Source organism: Panthera uncia, assembly GCF_023721935.1.
Source record: "Panthera uncia isolate 11264 chromosome B2 unlocalized genomic scaffold, Puncia_PCG_1.0 HiC_scaffold_24, whole genome shotgun sequence".
In the NCBI taxonomy this organism is placed as follows: Eukaryota; Metazoa; Chordata; class Mammalia; order Carnivora; family Felidae; genus Panthera; species Panthera uncia.
This window is the reverse complement of record NW_026057580.1, coordinates 12,069,005-12,091,315: the sequence shown is the minus strand read 5'-3', so window position 1 is coordinate 12,091,315 and position 22,311 is coordinate 12,069,005. Positions and strand designations below refer to the sequence as shown.

The following is a 22,311-nucleotide window of genomic DNA, read 5'->3' as shown; positions in this document are numbered from 1 at the left end:
ACCCACCCTCTCCCCCTGTCTCTCCCTCCCTCCCCCCACCCACCCTCTCCCCCTGTCTCTCCCTTCTCCCCTTCCCACCCTCTCCCTCTCCCCCTCCCCCTCCACCCCTCTCCCACATCCACATGTGCTTGCTTTCCTCTCTAATAAAATATGAAAGTTTTTAAAATCGTTTCAGAATTATTAATCAACTTAGGATTTATATTTTGCTAGTTTGGGGGAAACTTGATAGGAATCCTAATTCATTAATTTTGATATCAAACTTTATTTTTGTATTTAGAGAGAGAGAAAAAGTGCACATAGGTGCATGCAGGGGAGGGGCAGAGGGAGAGAATCTTTTTTTTTTTTTTTTAATGTTTATTTATTTTTGAGACAGAATGTGAGTGGGTTGGGGCAGAGAGAGAGGAAGACACAGAATCCGAAGCAGGCTCCAGGCTCCGAGCTGTCAGCACAGAGCCTGATGCGGGGCTCGAACTCACAAGCTGTGAGATCATGACCTGAGCCGAAGTCGGATGCTCAACCGACTGAGCCATGCAGGTGCCCCATTCCTGGGAATAGTTTTTCTGTGTCGTATAATGCTAGAACTATCAGTCACATGTTCAGTTGCTTCTCCTAATTCTCCCATTTTATCAGCTGCTTATTGTCCTCATTTTTGTACTCTTCATGTTGGCGCTCTTACAAAATGAAAGTCAATATGAGAGCCTTTTCACTTGGTAAAGGAGAACAATAATGTCTTCCTTGCTCTGTATGACAGTCATTTTTTTAGCTGATGCAACCCTCACTTAAGCTTTAAGTGGGGAAAATGATTCGTGAGAATGCAGGGCAGGTGACTCAGACCTGGAGAGCAGGTTTTATTCTGTTTAGTTTAAAAGGAAGCCTGCTGAAGTTCTGTATACTTTCACAGCCCAGGTGGTTGGTTTTTTTGTGTTTTTTAAATTCAGTCTTACAGATCTCTTACTATCTCTTTTTGTTTTTCAGGGAACACTGGACATTTTGGAAGAGGAGAACCATATTAAAGATGTTTTGTCTCGAATTGTAGTAGAAATGATCAAGCGGGAGTGGCCACAGCACTGGCCTGATATGCTAATAGAATTGGATACTCTTTCTAAACAAGGGGTATGAAATATAGCTGTATCAATTCAGTTGATTTTGGAGGGGCTCTTTTGGAGTTCATTTTGTCAACAGAAAAGAGTCTTTGGGCTCACCCATAGTGAAAATGATGTTTCTATTTAATTTAATTACTTTATTTCTTTGATCTAGGAAACACAGACAGAATTAGTGATGTTCATCCTTTTACGACTGGCAGAGGATGTAGTGACCTTTCAAACCCTACCCCCTCAAAGAAGAAGGGATATCCAACAAACGTTAACCCAGAACATGGAAAGAATATTTAGTTTTCTACTTAACACTCTTCAAGAAAATGTAAACAAGTACCGACAAGTGGTAAGAGATACCTCACCTCCCAAAAGTTCTATTTTCTTTTAAATGTTTATTTACTTTTAGAGAGAGAGAGAGAGAAAGGGTGTGAATGGGGAAGGGGCAGAGAGAGAGGGAGAGAGAGAATCCAAACAGGCTCCGTGCTGTCAGCACAGAGTCCTGACATAGGGCTTATTCTCAAAAACTATGAGATCATGACCTGAGCCAAAACCAAGAGTCAGACACTTAACCAACTGAGCCACCCAGGCACCCAAACTTCTTTTTTCTAATATGAGTGGGATTTTGTTTGTTTTTCTAAGTTAAAAGTTCATCGAAAGAAAACCATCAAAAGAGAAACAGATGACAGGAAAAACTGGAACTAATTTTCCAAGAAACTCAAGTCAATGAGTTTCCATATCTATTTTAAAAACAATAATAAAATTCTTAAATCAGTATAAAAATGATTAATTCTTAGCATTTAAAATATTTAAAGCCCGGATTTCTGGTAGGTCAGATGCCCTGTTTAGTTCTGGTCCCTTTTGCAGTGGAAACTGCTGGGTTTTATTCCTCTTGACTATATGATTTTCGGTACAGGTTTACCTCACTACCTGAAAGAAGAAGTTCCTTTGAAACCTGTTGAAAGCCCAAATGGCATAGTATGAAGAAATTACCATTAATTTATGTGGAAAATTTTTTGAGCATTCCCATGCCAAAAGAAAACACCTCTCGTTGGCTTTTCTGACATCTTAGGACACGTCTTGCTAACAGATGCACAAAATAATCACAGTAAAGCACAGATGCCCACAGACAGTCTAAAGCTGTAGCTGCTTGACTGAGATGCTGACTGCCATTCTTGGGGAAGGAACTTAGTGGTGCCTCTATAAGGGCTTGCTCTAACAAGGCTGAAAGTTATTCTCACTTTGTAAAAGCAAATAATCCTCTTCAGATTTCTTTCAGTTAGAGAAAACAGGTACTAATGCGGGTCATTAAAAACAAGGTGGCATAACACAAAATTTTGAAAAGTGGGAAATACCTGTGTTCTATTCTTCCTGATAAGGTATCTCTTCTGCAGAAAAGGGCAAGCCAAATACTATCTTTCCAACCATTGTCTTTTTTTAGTAGAGAGCTTTCAGAAGAATGTCATGTAAAAGTTAATGTAGTACAGTAGTTCTCAGCAAAGGATGGTTTTGCCCCCCACATTGTCACAAGTAGGGGTTGCTACTGGCATCTAGTGGGTAGAGGCCAAGAATACTGCTAAACATTTTATAATACACAGAATTGTCCCTCACAATAAAGACTTATCCTACACAAAATGCCAAAGTATTGTGGTAAAACCCTGATCTAGAATTCTTGTATGTGTTTATTTCACAAAATAGGATTAATTAAAATTATTTTTTACCCTGATTTCCTTCTTTTTTTTTTTTTTTTTTAAACATTTTATTTTTGAGAGAGAGAGACCAAGACAGAGTGTAAGCGGGGGAGGAGAGGCAGTGAGAGAGGGAGACACAGAATCCAAAGCAGGCTCTAGGCTCTGAGCTGTCAGCACAGAACCCCACTTGGGGCTTGAACCCACAGACTACAAGATTATGACCCGAGCCAAAGTTTGACACTTAACCAACTGAGCCACCCAGGCACCCCGCATTCTTTTGTTTTGTTTTGTTTTGTTTTGTTTTGTTTTTAATTTTTTTTTTTCAACGTTTATTGATTTTTGGGACAGAGAGAGACAGAGCATGAACGGGGGAGGGACAGAGTCTAGAGAGGGAGACACAGAATCGGAAACAGGCTCCAGGCTCTGAGCCATCAGCCCAGAGCCTGACGCGGGGCTCGAACTCACGGACCGCGAGATCGTGACCTGGCTGAAGTCGGACGCTTAACCGACTGCGCCACCCAGGCGCCCCTGTTTTGTTTTGTTTTTTAAGTTTTATTTATTTATTTTGAGAGGGAGAATGCACACAGGGGAGGGGCAGAGAAAGAGAGAGAATCCAAGCAGGTTCTATGCTGTGAGCACAGAGCCCAGTGTAGGGCTCCATCCCACAACCCCAGGGATTGTATCCTGAGCTGAAACCAAAAGTTAGATGCTTAACCGCCTGAGCAACCCAGGTGCCCCTTCGTTGTATTTTTAGAGAAATGGTAGATACTAACACAAATGAGGAGAAGGTACTATGAGCTGTTGGGGTGGGGAGGAACTCAGTAAGTACCTAATATATGCTATATACTTGTTTGCACTCTATGGGTTATTTAATCTTCAAAACAACCCTGAAAGTATAGTCTCCATTTTATAGATGAAGGTACAGAGAATAATTATTGAAGATTCCTTACTGTTTGTGGTGGAAGTCAAGTCCCGTTCTTTACACTAGAATGGCCCATTTCCCCCAAAATATCTCCCCAAGATTTTTCAAAAGATACCAGGAAAATATTTGCATTTAGAAACTTATTTATATTGAGAGTGAAGGAGGTATTGTTTTCATTTTCCCCTAGGAGATCTGATCTGTAGGAGAAAGGGAACACATTATGACCCCTTAGATGCTCTAGCAGTCTAGCCAACATGCCCGAGCTGAGACATTAGAAACATACACTGGTGTTTTTCTTTAGCCTCAGTTTCAGTTCCCTCCATCTACCAGGCTGCCACTTGTGTCCAAGACCAGAGCACAGCCAAGAGCCATCTTTTGTCCTGGAACAACTTCTTTTGCTCGAGAAGTTGCGTCCCTTCTTCCGTCTCTTCTCTCTGTCCATCCCTTCACCTTCCCAATTAGGCAGTTGGTTGAATGTTAACAATGATCAGATGAGTAAGCTCACTCTCCCTGGCCCATGACCTGGCCCCTGAACTGGTCTGAGGGGAGCATAAAGGGTCAGAGTGGGAGTGAAAAATTGTTGGAGAGGAAAGACTAGACTTGGCTATTGTTGCTTGGATTCCTTTTCCTTCTTGGGCAGCATCAGTAGATGCTGGTAAGAGGGTTCTACCCGTCTCCACCCATTAACACCTCTACTCAGTCACTGTTGACGAAGGTTTAATACTTGTCCTTTATTAACAAGGGCATTTTTAAAAGTTGAGATGAGGAATTGTGAAACAAATCCTTTATAATCCTAAAGGCAGTGAGTTTTCAGGTACTTCACAAGTTGTTATTCCTGCTTCTCTTCCCCTTCAGCTCCCCTTCAGAAGTTTTTTTGGAAAATAATTTTGTGCATGTAAATCATTAGCATTGTGTAATATTTGTAGAATTGGACATGGAAGGGTAAAAATCAGTTATAATTGTACATTTACTGAACAGATGTTATTTTTGTCTAGCATGTATTATTTGTGTGTGATTTGTAATATCTATATATACATGGTCATAACTTGTATTTAATTTTGTTTCTTGTTTTTTCTCCATTTACATTATTTCAGTATACTTTTGCTAGGTATAATTTGTTTTTATTTGAATGTGGAAAAAATGCTCATGCTTTGTTTTAAGCTAGATTTCTTTCATCACTAGCACTGTTGATCCTTATTATGTTCATCTGTTATATTTCTTTGTAAACCATGTGTTTTGAAACTATCTTTGTGGACTTAATGTTGTAACATCTGTGTAAGCTCTTTAAATACTAACTTTGTGTCATACTGCTAAAATAACCTTTCTTTCTTAGCGGGAACATCAGCTATATGTTCTTAGTAAAGTTGTATTTTTTCCGAAGGTTAAAAGTTAAGTCTGTATTTTAAAAAGTCATTATTCAAGGGACTTCATTAAGTGGGTGGAAAGTTATTACATAGCTTTTTGCTCATTAAAAACATTGGATTCTTATACTTCTTTTCTTTCAGAAGACAGATAATTCTCAGGAATCAAAGGTAAGAACTCTTGTGGAGTTGGAAGGAGACTTCTTTGAGGCTTTCAGGTACAGAGATGCATATACCTAGTGGAGGGTGACCTCAGCCTTGGTTTGTGTGATCGTTGAGTTATGGTAGAAGGGAGTTAAAATTATAATATTTTCAGTTTATCAGAGGAGACGAAATGGCCACATGTGCCATATGGTCTTATTGACAGACATTGAGAGTGCTGTTGTTTGAGAAGTGGTTGTGTGTCAGACCTTCGAGTTCCTGTCAGTTGCTGTTACATGAGTACATTTTTTAAAATCATTTTCTTTTTAGAATTAGAAAATAGAAGGAGCTCAGGTATGATCATAGCCTCTTTGTCTGTTAGTGAGGACTTAATGATCAAAAGTTACTTCTTTTCACGCAGGCCCAAGCGAACTGTCGAGTAGGAATTGCAGCACTGAATACTCTAGCGGGCTACATTGACTGGGTGTCCATGAGCCATATTACTGCTGAAAACTGTAAGCTCTTAGAGATGCTCTGCCTGCTTCTGAATGAACAGGAACTTCAGTTGGGAGCAGCTGAGTGTCTTCTCATTGCAGTCAGCAGAAAAGTAAGTTACCACTTCAAACTGACTTATCCTCAGAGCCTCTGCTGGGGGTGGGGGGTGTTTAATTGTATGTTGTAGCAAAAAGACATTGAAAAGTTTGGGATTTATCTGACATCAACTTAGCTACTTGTGTCCAACCCCTTTGGATAAGAGTATGCTGATATTATAGGGATCCATTGGCAGCATGTAGAGATTTGTCAGGCTACTTAGTTCTTGAAACAGCTATGAATCTTGGCACTTTGCACTTAAACACGATAAAAGTAATGTTAAAATTTTAAACTCAGCGTTACGTCAAAAAATCTCAGATGGTGGCAGCGTTGGCTTTATATTGGTCTAGGCTAACAAATGGGACTATGACAGCTTTTCTCCACAGGAATGTTGCTTTCAGATGTAATTTACTTTGTTTTCATATGAGCATTATTGCCTGACACATTTATTTTTTTTAAATGTTTATTTATTTATTTTTGAGAGAGAGCGAGCAGGGGAGAGGCAGAGAGGGAGGGAGATAGAATCCCAATCAGGCTCTGTGCCATCAGCACAGAGCCCAATATGGGGCTTGAACCCATGAACCATGAGATCATGACCTGAACCAAAACCAAGAGTTGGATGCTTAACCAACTGAGCCACCCAGGTGCCACATGACACATTTAAAAATAGAAATCTTACAGGGGTTCCTGGGTGGCTTGGTCAGTTAAGCATCTGACTCTTGATCTCAGCTCAGGTCTTGATCTCAGGGTCGTGGGTTCAGGCCCCACATTGGGCTCCATGCTGGGTGTGAAACCTACTTAAAAAAAAACAAAAGAAAAAAGATAGAGGTGTTATCCAGATTTTATTTTAAAGAATTGGCCTTTTCTCTAGTGTTCAGTTAGCCCTGGGATTGAGAAATTGTGAAATCAGTGTATTTGATTATATAGGTATAGAAGATGTTAGTACTTGGAGACTTTTAGTGATAGAGTTTGTATTACCTGTGTTTCCCTAAAATTGGTTCTAGGGCAAGCTGGAAGACCGGAAGCCCTTGATGGTCTTATTTGGGGATGTTGCTATGCATTATATACTCTCTGCTGCACAGTGAGTATCTGCTTTTCTATGTGTTTTCTAATTTCTTTGCCATTTACATATATTATGTAGATAAATCTGAAGTTCTACCTGAATGTTGGCAGTCAGTTGACAGTGTTCTTAATAAAGAAGTCGGGTAGTCTTAAAGGGACTTTTTAATCTTTTTAAAGACCTTATTCTGCAAGTAAGTTGTGGCCATTGACTCTGCACCCAGCCGCTTCCACAGTTTTTCCCATTCTTCCCAGATAGCTCATCTTGATTCTGTCTGCTTCTGGTGATCCCCAAGCCTCCTACCAGCATTGGTACCTAGGCCTGAGAATGCTCTGATCTTCTGTACTAGAGTCTGCCCCAGGCCTGCCTTGACTGCAGAACTCCAGATGCTCCTCCTTCCTTTCCTGCTCAAAGTACTCAATGCCTGAAGTGCTGAGGCTCTTGGAAACAGCGGGAACAGTGTGTTTGATGAGAAATGTATGCATGGGACCTTGTAAACACATTATCTGTCTTAAAATAATGGCTTCTACTTACTTTCTTTTAATTGCTCTGGAAAATATTTGAGCATTTACTGATACATGTTTCTTACCCAGGAAGGCAGATAGAACTGTATTACAAGGACAGTTGAACCTGTCACAACATCCTTTTTTTTTTTTAATGTTTATTTATTTATTTTAATGTTTTTTATTTATTTTTGAGAGAGAGAGAAAACAAGCATGAGCTCACGGGGGAAGGACAGAGAGAGATGGAGACACAGAATCTGAAGCAGGCTCCTGGCTCTGAGCTGTCAGCACAGAGCCTGACATGGGGCTCAAACCCATAGACCGCAAGATTATGACCTGAGCCGAAGTCAGATGCTTAACTGACTTAGCCAGCCAAGTGCCCCCTGTTTTTTTGTTTTTCTTTTTTTTGTTTGTTTTTTTGATATTCTTAGTACTAGGGACAAATGAAAAGATATGAGACAGACACATACATATTACTTAAAATCTCTTATTATCTGTTTATTTTCTTTTTTAATGTTTATTTTTGAGGGAGAGAGAAACAGTACAAGGAGGGGAGGGCAGAGAGAGAGGGGGACAGAGGATCTGTAGTGGGCTCCACACTGGACAGCAACAAGCCCCATGTAGGGCTCAAACTCATGAACTGCAAGATCATGATCTGAGTTGAAGTTGGATGCTCAACCCACTGAGCCACCCAGGTGCCCCTCTTCCTGTCCATTTCAACACGGCTTTTATGATGGCTTTCTTTCCTGTAAAGACTAGCTTTGTTTTTAAGGGGTTCTCTTCATTAAATTCATAACATGTCTTTTGGATGGCCACTGTAGTTACTGTTTCCAAGGCCCATTTCTTTTTTTTTTTTTTTTTTAATGTTTATTTTACTTTTGAGAGAGAGAGAGAGAGCGCGCGCAAGTGGGGGAGGGGCAGAGAGGGAGACACAGGATCTGAAGCAGGCTCCAGGCCCTGAGCTGTCAGCATAGAACCCGACGTGGGGCTCAAACCCATGAACTGTGAGATCATGCCTGAGCTGAAGTCAGATGCTCAACCGACTGAGCTACCTAGGCGCCCCTCCAGGGCCCATTTCTTAGTTCTGTAGAGACCATGACATTCACACTGAGGTGTCCCATCTCCATTTGTGTTACTTACTGATACTTGTGAGTAAAGGTATGATTCAAACCCAGGCGGTCAGACTCAAGAGCCTGCACTGGAAACCATAATGCCATATTGCCCTTCAACATCACTAGAGCCTAGGTCTTGCTTACCTCGAGGCCCATGCTTTTTACATTATGCTCTGCTGGCTCCAGAACACAGCTGACATGGCTGCTGTCCACACTAGTTCTTACTCTCATTAGTGTGAATATCCCTGCATCATTTCAGGTTAGGTTTTGCCACCAAGTAAGTTATTTTTTTTTAAAGAGCTATCTTGATTCTGAAACAGTAGATAAAGGATTATAGATCTGAACTAAATTACTTGGAGAAATGACACACAAGGTTATGTTTTTATTGCTTTTAAAAAAAGAAACTTACATTGTTCAGAGCAACTTCAGGTTCACAGCAAAATTCAGTGAAGGTACAGAGATTTCCCGTATATGCCATGCCCCCACACACGCATAGCCTCCCCCATTACCAACATCCCCGACCAGAGTGGTCCATTTGTTAGAATTGATGAACCTACACTGACACATTATAATCATCCAGCCATAGTTTTAGGGTTCACTCTTGGGTGTTGTATATTCCATGGGTACATTCTGTGGGTTTCAGCAAATTTGTAAAAACATGTATGTATCATACAGACTATTTTCAGTACCCAAAAAATCCTCTGTGCTCTGCCTGTTCATCTCTCCTCCCCCATCCCAACCTCTGGTAACAATTGATCTTTTTACTTTCTCCATAATTTTACCTTTTCTAGAATGTCACATCATTGGAATCATATAGTATATAGCCTTTTCCGATTGACTTCTTTCAGTTAGTAACATGCTATTTAGGGTTTTTCCATGTGTTTTCATGGCTTGAAAGTTCATTGCTTGTTAGCAGTGAATAATACCCCATTGTCTGGATGTACCAGTTTATTCATTCACCTACCAAAAGACATTTGGGTTGCTTCCAAATTTTGACAGTTAAGAACAAATCTGTAAACATCCAGGCTTCACATGTTATAAACATGCAAGTTTTTGTGTAAACATGTTTTCAATTTCTTTGGGTAAATACTAAGAAGTGTGATTGCTGGACTATATGTTAACAGTATGCTTAATTTTGTAAGAAACTCAAATTGTCTTCAAAGTGTCTATACCATTTTGCATTCTCACCAGCAATGAATGAGAGTTCCTGTTCCACATCCTTGGCAGCATTTGGTGTTGTCAGTGGTCTGGATTTTGGCCATTCGAATAGGTGTGTAGTGGTATCTTGTTTGAATTTGCAATTTCCTGATGACATATGATGTGGAGCATCTTTTCATATGTTTGTCATTTGTATATCTTTGGTGAGGTGTCTGTTAAGCCCTTTGGTCTATTTTTTTAATCAGGTTGTTTTCTTATTGTGGAGTTTTAAGAGTTCATCGTATATGTTGGATAACAGTCCTTTATTAGATGTGTCTTTTGCAAATATTTTCTCCCAGTCTGTGGCTTGTCTTTTCATTTTCTTGATTATAGTCCTTTTATTTTTGTCAGCGGTATAAGGAATTGTGACATGCTTTGCCTAGGGATCTCTTGTTAAGTCCTCCCTGGGTATCAACAAATGTCTTTTTGTGCAGCTTTTCATGCCTATAAGTGTATGTATGCATTTTGTATGCAGTCGTGTTCAGAGTTTATCTTATTTAACCCAGAATACTCAAAGACCATATAATGTGCAAAATTAGAGTGCTTCTTTGAGGGATAAGATTGCATTGAACCTTATTGCTCATTGATCTTTCAGTGTTTAGTTGGAGGTTTTTTGTTTTTTTGTTTTTTTTTTTTTTTTTTTAGTTTTTTAACTTTAATAATCAGCAGAAATTTGAATGTTGAAGCACAGACCACATACAGCTGCATTTGGTGGGAATCCTTTTGGTTCTCTTGATGTACACCTAATCACACTATTTTCTCATCTTACAGGACTGCTGATGGAGGAGGCTTGGTAGAAAAACACTATGTCTTCCTGAAGAGACTCTGTCAGGTCTTATGTGCTCTGGGCAATCAGCTCTGTGCATTGCTGGTGAGCACTTTCTAGCAAGTTTCAGGACCATTTGAGTAGAACGTTTAGAAAGTTACATTTGTATAGTGAGTGAAACATGCCATTGATTTTAGCCTTGTGGAAATTGCCCTACAGGTTATTTCATACGATTTTATAGATTAAATTCTTGTAATAGGGTTTGAATGATGTAAATTTCTCTTAACAAGTCAGTTATCGATGTCAACAGGAAACATCCACATCTATTATTCCATAAAGTCAACGTTGCCATTCTTGTGAATTTTGGTACCTGTAGAATATCAGTTTGCTGAATGCATTACCCTTTGAGGTCTATTAGATTATGAAATATTATGCATTCAAATAAAGAACTCTTTTCCCAAATTTAAAGAATATTATTGGTCATAAAAGAAAACTTTAGTCTGATTGACTTAGAAATACCTGTCTTTAGGGAAATACTTAAGAATTCAAGTCTTACAAGTTGAGAGGACAATTGGTATAGACGTTTGCATCTGATGTTACATCTTTTTGTGGTGGTTTGAATGGTTAGAGAGGACAGATCTTCAGACGTGAGATGTATACCATCAAGTGGTTGTTTAATAGATTTGGTCACAGAGATCTGAATAGACCAGGTCTGAAGCAGTAATACAGATTTTTTTCTTTCTGTGATTTGTGAAATGAATGCTCTTTTTTATTTTCGTATTTGACATACAGAATGAGTTTTAGTGATAACGATTAAGGAGGGAAATCCTTGAGTTGATGCCTTAGGTCACAAGGAAGTATATGGTCCTTTTAAAACTGAACTTTGTGGGGGTTTAAGTTCTGTACAGTTGCCCCATGAACAACAAGGTTTGAGCTGCATGGGTCCATTTATGCTCAGGTATTTTTTGACAAATATAGTGCAGTTCTGTAGATATATTTTCTCTTTCTTATGATTTTCTTAACATTTTTTTTTCTTTAGGTTCCTTTATTATAAGAACACAATATATAATATATATACATGTATGTATTGTTTATTTTATCAGTAAGGCCCCTGGTCTATAGGAGGCTGTTAGCAGTTAAGTTTTGGGGAAATCAGAAGTTATATGTGGGTTTTTTACCCCTAACCCCTGTGTTCAAGGGTCAGCTGTATTTGTTACTCTTCTTGCTGTCCTCTTCCACCCCATCCCCGCCATCAGTGTCATTAATGTAGTGGTCTTTTTGTCCCTCAGGGTGTGGATTCTGATGTAGAAACACCAGCAAACTTTGGAAAATACCTGGAATCTTTTCTTGCTTTCACAACCCATCCAAGTCAGGTAAACTTTATATAGGCAACATCTCAAAATTTTAGTTAAGTAAGCCAAAATGAAGCACTATGACCTGAAGTAATTAGGAGCTTGTGTATAAAATATGACTCTTAAGACCCTAGGAAGTAACTATAGTGTCATTTCATTAAAGAATTATTGAGTCTTCTTCCTGAGCCAAGCATTGCATCATGTAGGTCAACAGCTTTTCCCCTCAGGTAATATTCTGCTAATGTTCTATCAGATGTGAGCTATATCCCAGGTGATTTGCTCCTAAAGGTATTTTAAGTGCAAAAGTCTAATTGATTGTGTTATAAAATTAATTTCTCACCTTTAAGGTTTTCCTTGTAATACCACCCTGAGATTCCTGTATCCTTTTTTGCCATTAAAGAAAGTGGTAGAGGGGCACGTGACTGGCTCAGTTAGTAGAGCATATGACTCTTGATGTCTGGGTTGTTCGAGCCTCACATTGGGCGTAGAGCTTACCTAAAATAAAACAAGAAGAAAAAGTGGTAAAGCTCAGTTCACACTCCAGGAATTGCACCTGACCCATGGTCTGTCTCATTAGTATGTGGTCTGTAACGGGCCGTCATTACTGATGCAGTACAGCATGGCCAGTTTCAAAATATTACAGAGATTTATTTCCATGAAAAAATACTGTTGATAATTGCTGGGCTAAGTCATAATCTTGGTTATATAAAATGCAGACCCTTAAACTGAGGTTTCTCTTTTTTTTCTTTCCCTTTAGTTTCTGCGCTCTTCAACTCAAATGACTTGGGGGGCACTTTTCCGTCATGAGATCCTATCCCGTGACCCTTTGCTGTTAGCAATAATACCAAAATATCTTCGTGCTTCTATGACTAACTTGGTCAAGGTATGCATTGGGAATCAAAATGTGCAGTGTGAATTACACACAGTAAGACTTAGATTGGCATCCAAGTGACAGCCCGGTCTTGGTCACTAAGATCTCTTCCTTGGACATGTCATTCTCTTATTCACCAAGAAGAAAGCAGCCCAAACTGGTCATTATAATCTACTTTTTCATATTTTGGAGCACTTTTATAGTAAGTATTGGGCTAGGTGCTAGGAAGAAGTAGGACAAGAGCAATGACCATGACCATGCAACGGGATAATGCTTTTCAGAAATTGAAAGCAGGCAGGGTAGAGTCAAGATTTTAAGAGGAGGTAATATGTGATTGTTTCTGAAGGTCCAGGAGAGTATGAGGGTGACTGAGAAGGGAGGAGGGCGAGTGGAAGCAAATTGCTCACTACCTCTGTAAAGTTGCTTGTGAATTCCTTGAGATCAGCTAAGTGCTCTTGCAGCTGACAGATGCTTAATCTTGATTTGTAAAATCAGAGAATGGGACCTATTTAAGTGTCCTCTTATTTCTTCAAGGAATATGCTAGCACATGGCACACCCTGCTCTAATTCTTTGCCATGGTCTTCATTACCGTTTAAGTGAAACATACAAAGTTCCATGCTTGTTCCCCGGGGGTCAGCATTTAAGGAGACACATAGTTCTAGATTCTTTTTTGCTTATTGCCTACCGTATTAGCACATTGTGTTGAGACAGTCTTATACTCAGGCACCCTAAGCAAATTCTAGAATTTAATTCTCCCTGAGGAATCTAGAGGAGAGTGTCAAATGAGTGTTCTCTTTTCTACTGCTGTCAGGATTATTGGAACTAGGAGAAAATGGTGGACTTGGGGTAGACCAGAAGCAGTTACTTATTTAAAAAGATCTTACGCAGACCCTTAATTCTTCTTTAAAAACTGCTTCAGCTCCTAGAGTTTAAGACTCTTTTGATAGGTCTGTTTTCATCCCCTACCCCAATTATCTTTCTCTTTGCAGATGGGCTTTCCTTCTAAAACAGACAGCCCTAGCTGTGAATATTCTCGATTTGATTTTGATAGTGATGAGGACTTCAATGCTTTCTTCAACTGTAAGTGATAGTGGCCTGGAATTTCTCCCAGTAGTCTAAGAATGGCATCTAATATTATGAATCATAGTGCATGACCCTTGGGGTTCTATATTAAAGGCCCAAAATCTGGACAGCAGCCTGTTTAATCTCTAGTCTCATATTGCAGAGGGTACTGGGATTGCACTCATTCTAGGTATAGTAGCCTCTCTTGCACACGCATTACATGCACACACACGCATGTGCACATACACAACCTTTGGACTTTGATGTTTAGGTAGTAACAGTGTGTTAGGCACTTGAATTTTTTTTTATACTTGGGATTAAATACCATCTTACTTTGCTGGTCCTCTAAAAAATACAGGCTATCTTATAGCCTAGTTGTGTTCTGGGTTTTCTGTAGCCTGGCTGGTTCCACACCATTCTTTTATTTTTTTAAATAACAGCCTTATGAGATATAATTTGTTTACCATACATTTCACCCATTTATAGTATACAATTCAGTGTTTTTTTATATATTTAGAGGTGTGCAACTATTGCCACAATTTTAGGACATTTTCATGACCCCCAGAAACCCTGTGCCCGTTAGCAATCAATCATTCCCAGTTCCCCCATCCCCCCACCAGCACCAGGCAACCAGTAATCCTCTATTTCTATATTTCATATAGAACAGATTATACAATATGTGATCTTTTGTGACTGCCTCCTTTCATGTACGGTTATGTTTTTAAAATTCACTCATGTTATGGTGTAATCAATACTTTGTTTCTTTTTATCACCAATATTTAATTGTATGAGCATACCACATAAGTTGATGGATATTTGAGTCATTTCCACCTCTTGGCTGTTAAGAATAATGCTGCTATTAGGGTGTCTGGCTGGCTCAGTTAGTAGAGCATATGACTCTTGATCTCGGGGTTGTAAGTTCAAGCCCTACATTGGGCCTAGAACTTACTTAAAAAAAGTAATAATAATGCTGCTATACCATGTGTGTACATGTTCTTGAGTGGACAGACACGTTTTTTATTTCTCTTGGATGTATGCCTAGAAAGGGAATTATTTGATCGTATAGTAATTTTATGTTTAATGTTTTGAGGAACTGCCAGGCTGTTTTTCACAGCAGCCACATTGTTTTACATCTGTACCAATCTAATCTTTTAATTCCAACAGAAATGGGAGATCACTTTTAGTTTGCCTCTTTGAGGATTGAATGGTAGGGCAATCCCTAAAATTTGAAATTTGAAATCCCTAAAATTGAAAATTTCTGGATCTGTTCATCTTTATTGAACATTTGTTTACATTCAAAGCACAAATCTGCAGAACAGAGTCTCTGAACATTCTTCTCCTGGGATGGATAAATGAATGAACATTAAGCACCTATTACATGCTGCTCATTGATTTACATCTTTCTCTTGGCAGCCTCCCGGGCCCAGCAAGGAGAGGTAATGAGGTTAGCGTGTCGTCTGGATCCAAAGACTAGCTTCCAGATGGCTGGGGAGTGGCTAAAGTATCAGCTGTCAATTTCTGTTGATCCTGGATCCATGAACTGTAAGATGTTTTTATTTCTAAACATTAGTGAAGTATTGTATCAAATATACATAGGAAATAAACCTTCTGAGCCATACTTAGAACAACATGCTAATAGTGTTCAAAAATAGGGTAAAACCATGCTCCTGTCAGTTTTGTCTTCACATTTGTTTTCTAACAGAGTCAGACAATTGCACATTGTTGATTATATTACTTCACTTTGGGCACCATCTTAACAAATTGCATGTCTAGACTTAATTTTTAAAGCTTTTCTACCAAGTTCTTGCATAGAACCATTCCTAAACTCAAAAGAATGTCTTGTTAGGCATAATAGGAGCAGTACGGGGACTTTCCATATCACTCAGCCACCTTATAGCCTTTGGAAATGTCACTTTATATAAAATCCTAATAGCTCTGTACCCAAATGCATAAGCCAGGTAACTTCTCTGTACTCTATATCATCTGTTGTCTTGTTAATGCATGCTGTGTGTGACAAGATTTAATAAAACAGGAAAAGCTAGAAGCTACTCCTTTAAAAAGGCTCCATATTTACGGTCACTTACCAACCACGCTAGTTAGTTGACATTCACAGGATTTAACATTCTGTTTTGCATATTCACAGTTGACTCTAAAGGTCTTGGTATCTAGTAAGTTGAATGTTTGTGGAGGCCAAATGTGTTGCACCAAGAGGAAGCTAGTAAATGGAAGCACTATATGGAAACAAGAAAAGTAATTTGTAAATCTTTTTGCCTGTGCCGTTCTGTTTGAGTGATATGCTTTAATGTGAAATTGGAGGGTGGCGCAGTTCTCTAGATAATAGCCCTTGCAGTTATCATGAGGCTACTGGATGTGAAGCAGCATTTTGTGTATTAGTTGTTTATTTGGAAGGACTCTTTGTGGTCTCAAGTATCTTAATTAATTCTATAGGTTTTCAAAGACAAGTTATAAAGGGCAAGGAAAGGAGAGATTGGTTGATATATTTCAGTCGCCTGTGATTGACTAGGCACTGTTCTTGATGCTTTCAAAGTGGTTTTATAGATATGACTCACAGAGGTGAATTCACACAGCTCATTGTTAGAGGTGGAGGCAGAATAGAACTTCTCTCTACTTTTAGTTCTTTTTTTCTCTAGGCTGAGAGGGGTTAGATTACCCTGTTCCTTCAACTGTGAAATTAAGTGGTCTTAGTCTAAGACCCCATTGCCTGTCTTCTGTGATCCTGTGGCAGTAGTGGTGGTAGTGGTGGTGGTGGTGGTGGTGGTGTTTGTGTTAAAACCCTGTTCTCTTACAGCTGGAACTGGCGAAGGCAGCCTCTGCTCCATCTTCTCGTCTTCATTTGTGCAGTGGGAAGCCATGACCTTTTTTTTGGAAAGTGTGATCAACCAGATGTTTCGGACACTAGATAAAGACGTAAGTAACTGTTTCCTGTGCCGATGGCATAATGATTTTGATCTCTTTAAAAGTGACAGAGGGATTAGAAAATCTGCGGATGTGCATCCTACAGAAGAGGAAATGGAGAGTCAGGTTAAATAACATACTCAAGTTCAAATAGCTAGTAAACAGCAGAGCTGAGCCTCAAATGCAAGTCTCTGTCTCTAAGTGTACAGTGTTCAGTCTTTATTTTAAGGAGATAATAAGACAAACCCTGTTAGTACAGTGAACAACAGGTGTTGCAGGGAGGACAGTAATGGTAATCTTGAATTGGAAAATCTTCAGAGATGTTTGCCATTTAGCATCCTTCTCCGTTTACGGCAGGTAGACCAGAATATTCATGTTAGCTTATCAGTGTCCTCTTTCCTGAATATGAATAAATTGGTCTTGTTTCTGTGTGTTTCATATGAACTATATCATTCTTCTCTTATCTACCTTAGATGCAGCTATAATTAAGTAGGTGATAGTATATACTGTATTAACTAGGTTTATTAGGTTAAAATCATTGGATTTCTCATTTTAAAGTGATTATGTCTTAGTATGTTCCAGGTTAGTTGTAGGAAGAATAAATCCTTTGAAGATAAGTGAGATATATAGTGCTTTTTCTTACAAATGGCATATTAACAAATTAGGTTTTAGAGTCATTAACGTCATCTGCTTTTCCATTGATTCATTTCAGTTTGAAATGATGGTATTCAGAGTTTGTTCCAAAATTTAGGTGGGAAATTGTACTTAGATTCTGCATTTTTACTAAATGCGCCCTTTTTCAGATTTAGATGGAACTGTCAAGAAAGCCCTTTTTTCACTGAATCAAGGGAAATGGTTGTGGGGTTTCCTTTCCTGGTATTTTTAATTAGACACCTTGATGGAGCCAAATATGTGGGTATGACCCTGTTGGAAAGCAGGAGAATGAAGTGGTCACGGTTTGTCAGGTACTTGTCTTTAAAATATATGAAAGGACTGGCAGTATCAGGGGAAGGGTGCCTCGTAGGTTGTAGCCTGGATTGTATGCTAAGTCATTTAATATGCTGGTATTTGGTCAAAATGCCAAATTTTGGTTGGTCAAAAGGTACAAAACGTTGGATTGTGTATAAGGGAAAGATGGGGACTGGAAACAAAGCAAAGGTAACAATTAGAAATTGAGTAGGTGCTCACTTTGGCAGCACATACACTAAAACTGGAACAGAGAAGGTCAGCATGGCCCCTGTGCAAGAAATTGAGTACGAGTCTGAACAGTTAGTGGGGAGAAGAACAATAGAACGAAATTCTTTTTTCCTGAGGAGATTCCTAGGTAGTAGTATTTAGGTTTGTTAGTGACAAACCTCTGACTCTAAAACCTTTTTTTCTTCACCAAAATAAAATGGGTCAGAATGAAGCATTCCTAAAGTGTTTGGTGAATTGTATATGATGAAATTATTCACCAACTTATTAACAAAGCTGTAACACGTTCTATGTCCCAGAAGTGTGCAAATGACGGATCTCAGCCTGTTACATTCCCACTTGCTGCTACCAGTTTCTGACTGCGTAGTATTGCCTAATCCAGTGGTTTTACAAACTGCTCACATTGTGCTCTTGGTCCCCACCCTCACCCAGGGTCCATCAGAGCAGCTCAGCTTTTATCCCGTGAGAGAATTTGACCAAGAGGTTCTTTGGCTAGAAAGGATTTTTGAAAAGCTACTTCTCGTTTATAGTGGCATTAGCTGAGCTTATATGTCCAGAGGACTTATTTTAGCAATGGATTAAGGTATGGAATAGCTTTGGAGGGGGAGGAAATCACATTTTGAAAACGAGGATTGATTTGCCTCAGACAGTAAAATATAAAGCTACATTATTTTAAAGCAGTGTGGTACTCACATTAGATACGGCTCATTGGAACAAAATAGACCAGAAACAACCTGGAGCTTGTATAAGCATCCCAAAGAAATTGAGAGGGATTGGGTCATTTAATAAACAGTATTGGGGAAAATTAGCTGTTTGAGGAAAGGTCCCTAAGTTGAAAAACAGTGAAAGTAATGACAAAAAAGTGAATTGAATGACTATACGTATTTTTTTCTTAACTTGCAAACTGTAAAAGGCAAACTTGGAGCAATATTTGGAGTAAATACCGGTGGGATTAATATCTTTACTATAAAAACTTATATCTCTTAAACAATTGGTATCACAACTTTGGAGAATAATTTGGCAGTGTCTAGTGGAGATGCCTCGCCTTATAACCCAGCAACTTCACTGCCAAGTCTGTACTCTGAAGAAACCCTGCATGTGCATCAAGCCCCAATATTGAAGAGGATCCTTGTGTGTTGAGCCAAGGAAAAAACTTACTATCCCCCAATAGACTGTACAGAATAGAAGATAACATATTTATAGAGCAGTAAAAAAGAACTAGGGTATACTTTGAATAAGGATGATTTTCAGAGCACCTGGGTGGCTCGGTCGGTTTGGCATCCAACTCTTGATTTCAGCTCAAGTCATTAATTATCTCAGGGTTCTTGGGATCGAGTCCTGCATCAGGCTCCATGCTAGTGCAGAGCCTTCTTGGGATTCTCTCTCCCTCTCTCTCTACCCCTTCCCAGCTTGTGCACGTGCATGCTCTCTCTCTCAAAATAAATAAACTTAAAAAAAAAAAAAAAGGGTGATTTCTCATGAACATAATGTGGACCCCCAACAGCAAGCTACAAAAGTAGGCATACAATTCTGTGTAACTGTGAATGTGTATATTTGTGGAAAAATATACAGAAATGAGGGAATCCTTGAAACTGTGAACATCAAATTCAGAATAGTGGCTACCTCTAGGGTATGCACACAAAACAACCACTCTGTCAGTAACATTGTACTTCTCAAAGTGGTCATATGGAGAGCTATTAAAGTATTGCTTACACCTTTTTAAAGGCCTGGAATATTTCACAACTGAAGAAATGCAAATTTATATAAACTCCTTGTTTTACTGCAAAGGTTTTAGGGAATAAACTCAAACTGCTGCTGAGAACATGGTAAGAAGGGCATATGGGTGGGTAGAGAATCAATTGATGCAGCTTGTAAAGAAGAAAAATATTCAGAAATACCCATACCTCTTGATTAAGTAATTCCAGTCATCCCCAAAAATCTCTTCTTCAAATGATATAACTGAAAATGTAGCCAAAATCTTTTTGCAGAGATATTTGTTAGCACTGTTTTTAGTAGTAAAGAACTAGCAACATTCTCAATGTCTAGTAGTAGGAAAAGCTACATCTTTACGAAAGCACATAGTAGCATCATTTAGGAAAAGTTTTAATAACATGGGGTACTGCTTATAAAAAGCAGTATATAAAACCAAATGTGGTGAACCATATTATATATTTATAAACCAAAACCTAAAGGTTAATTTACCACAAGTGCTTATTAGCCCTGCCAACCTCCTTTTCATGTCTGTATTATAGGCACTTCCTGTTAATGATGGAATAGAGCTGTTGCAAATGGTCCTGAACTTTGACACCAAGGATCCTCTCATCCTGTCCTGTGTCCTCACTAATGTCTCTGCACTCTTTCCATTTGTCACCTACAGACCAGAGTTCCTGCCCCAGGTCTTCTCTAAGGTAAATGCCATCTCCTTTATAAACTTTGTTTTGGCATTTTTGAGCCAATTATTGTTTTTTGTAACTATTTTTGAGAGTCTTTGAGACAGGCTAATAAAGAGTCATTTATTCATTCATCAAATATGCAGTACTTACTGTGGATCAGGTACCATGTTAGTAGAAAAGGCTTACTTATCCTTTAGATGCTCTGTTTGGAAATAAAATCACATAAACGGTTGTTGTGCCCATGTGGCATTGCAGTTAATAGCCAGGTATACTGAAAAGTGGAAAAGAATACCTAAAGAAGGATATCAAAGTGTGCTATCAGATTATTAGGAGGGGATTTGTGAGAGGAATGGTCAGTGCGGATGGTTTTTGGGTTTCCTGTTTAGGTGAGTAAGTGGAGCACCGTCTGAGTGAGAATACTGGATTTGGTAAGAGTAAGGAAGAGGAGTAAGTTCAGTTTGGGGATACTACATTTGAAGTATATGTACAACATCTAGGAGGCACCTCACAATACTATTTGAGGTTAAAGGTCTGGACTCTAGAAAATTATAATATTAAGGTGGCATCATCATAGAAGTGCCTACAGTAGAGGTGAAGCTGTAGGAAAGAGGGTGATATGTATGTAGAGATGGACATGTAGCTCAAGCAGGGAACCCAGGGGATCGTCACTGGGGGAGGAAGGCAAAGAACGAGAAGCCCGCAAAGAAGAAAAAAGAAATGAGAACGTGCGTTACAAAGTTCAGTAGAACTTCAAAAAGGTGGACTCATTTGTTGCAACAGAAATACTCTATGAATTGGGGAATATCCATGGGGTTTCTTGATTAGACCTTTGTTAGAGTATAATTCTGTCCTAGTGACTAGGGCAGTAGTCATGCTGTATTAGGTTAGAGTCGAGAAGTTACACCATGGTGAGGGAATCACCATAGTTGAGTGTTTGGCTGTTGGCTTGGATTATTCGGGGTTTCTGGGACCTTCACCTTTGTGAAATGTTTGATAGTAAAGTTGTGAGTCTCAAGCCTTTTGTAGAGTTATCTGAGAAAAAGTCTGAAATTTCGTAACACTGATTGAAAACCCTTTTGTTACACTTTGGGGATTTTGTTGGAAACCTAGATCTAAGTATTATTTTTAAATACTTTATGCATTTGGTACTGATGAGTGGCTTTTTTTTCTTACCCTTAGCTATTTTCATCTGTCACTTTTGAAACTGTTGAAGAAAGTAAGGTAAGGCCATTAATTCAACAAATCCTAACTTCTGGAGAGCAAAAGTATGAATGCCTAACCCATAAGTCTAGATTTTTTTTATAAGTAGAAGGGGTTATTAGTAAAGGCAGGACATAGTCCTATGGTATGGTGTTTATAGTAGAGATACTCTAAGGCAAAATCAGTGAACATGTGTATTCATGGTGACTATAAATGTCACTCCATTAAACTCCCACAGTGTGAAAATTGTGAATTTGTCTCTGAAGGAGGTATTTTATGTGATTCTGTGCAGCATCTGTAAATTACATTAAAAGTGGCCCCAAGTTTGTTGAATGTCTTTCCAGGCCCCCAGAACCCGGGCAGTGAGGAATGTGAGGAGACATGCTTGTTCTTCCATCATCAAGACATGCCGTGACTACCCCCAGCTCGTACTGGTAAGCCCCTGGACTCTGACCAGTAGCCACTGAGACCTGTTGAGTTTAGTTACACTGTTCTGTAAATCCAGCCCTAAGTATACCTCATATAAAGAGAAAGCTAGGAACTGTATGTAGCTTTGCTTCAAGTAAGTATCCCTGAGTCGAGGGCCTTCTTCCTCTCCTACTTAGTAATGGAGTTAAAAATGCAAATTATTCCCTCAAAATGTGTGGTTCTTTTCCATATAGATGACCAAGTTTTCCCTGTCAGTGTACACGTTTTTACCGTACTAGGTGGTATTCTTTACTACTGCCAAATGGTGTGCCTAATCTTGAGAGAAGCCAGATGCAAATCCCAGCCTGTTTTGGAGGGTTGCTAGAGGAAATTTTGTACTATTCCAGATTACAAATTAACCAGAAATTTCTTCTCAATACTGGCAGTTATGTGTCTTCCTAACGTGTATAAACAAACTG

The 22,311-nt window shown here is 39.0% G+C and overlaps 1 protein-coding gene across 1 annotated transcript in view; it reads left to right on the top strand.

Annotated features, from left to right (window-relative positions):
- XPO5 (exportin 5) overlaps nt 1-22,311 on the top strand; it is a 48,898-nt gene that overhangs the window by 3,957 nt on the left and 22,630 nt on the right. Inside the window, exons 4-17 of the mRNA XM_049653746.1 lie at nt 976-1,113; nt 1,258-1,440; nt 5,210-5,236; nt 5,628-5,813; nt 6,802-6,878; nt 10,441-10,540; nt 11,725-11,808; nt 12,545-12,670; nt 13,649-13,739; nt 15,135-15,263; nt 16,531-16,649; nt 20,084-20,239; nt 21,404-21,445; nt 21,769-21,858. Of these exons, the coding sequence (XP_049509703.1) occupies nt 976-1,113; nt 1,258-1,440; nt 5,210-5,236; nt 5,628-5,813; nt 6,802-6,878; nt 10,441-10,540; nt 11,725-11,808; nt 12,545-12,670; nt 13,649-13,739; nt 15,135-15,263; nt 16,531-16,649; nt 20,084-20,239; nt 21,404-21,445; nt 21,769-21,858 (1,548 nt within the window). The remainder of the gene's footprint in view (nt 1-975; nt 1,114-1,257; nt 1,441-5,209; nt 5,237-5,627; nt 5,814-6,801; nt 6,879-10,440; nt 10,541-11,724; nt 11,809-12,544; nt 12,671-13,648; nt 13,740-15,134; nt 15,264-16,530; nt 16,650-20,083; nt 20,240-21,403; nt 21,446-21,768; nt 21,859-22,311) is intronic.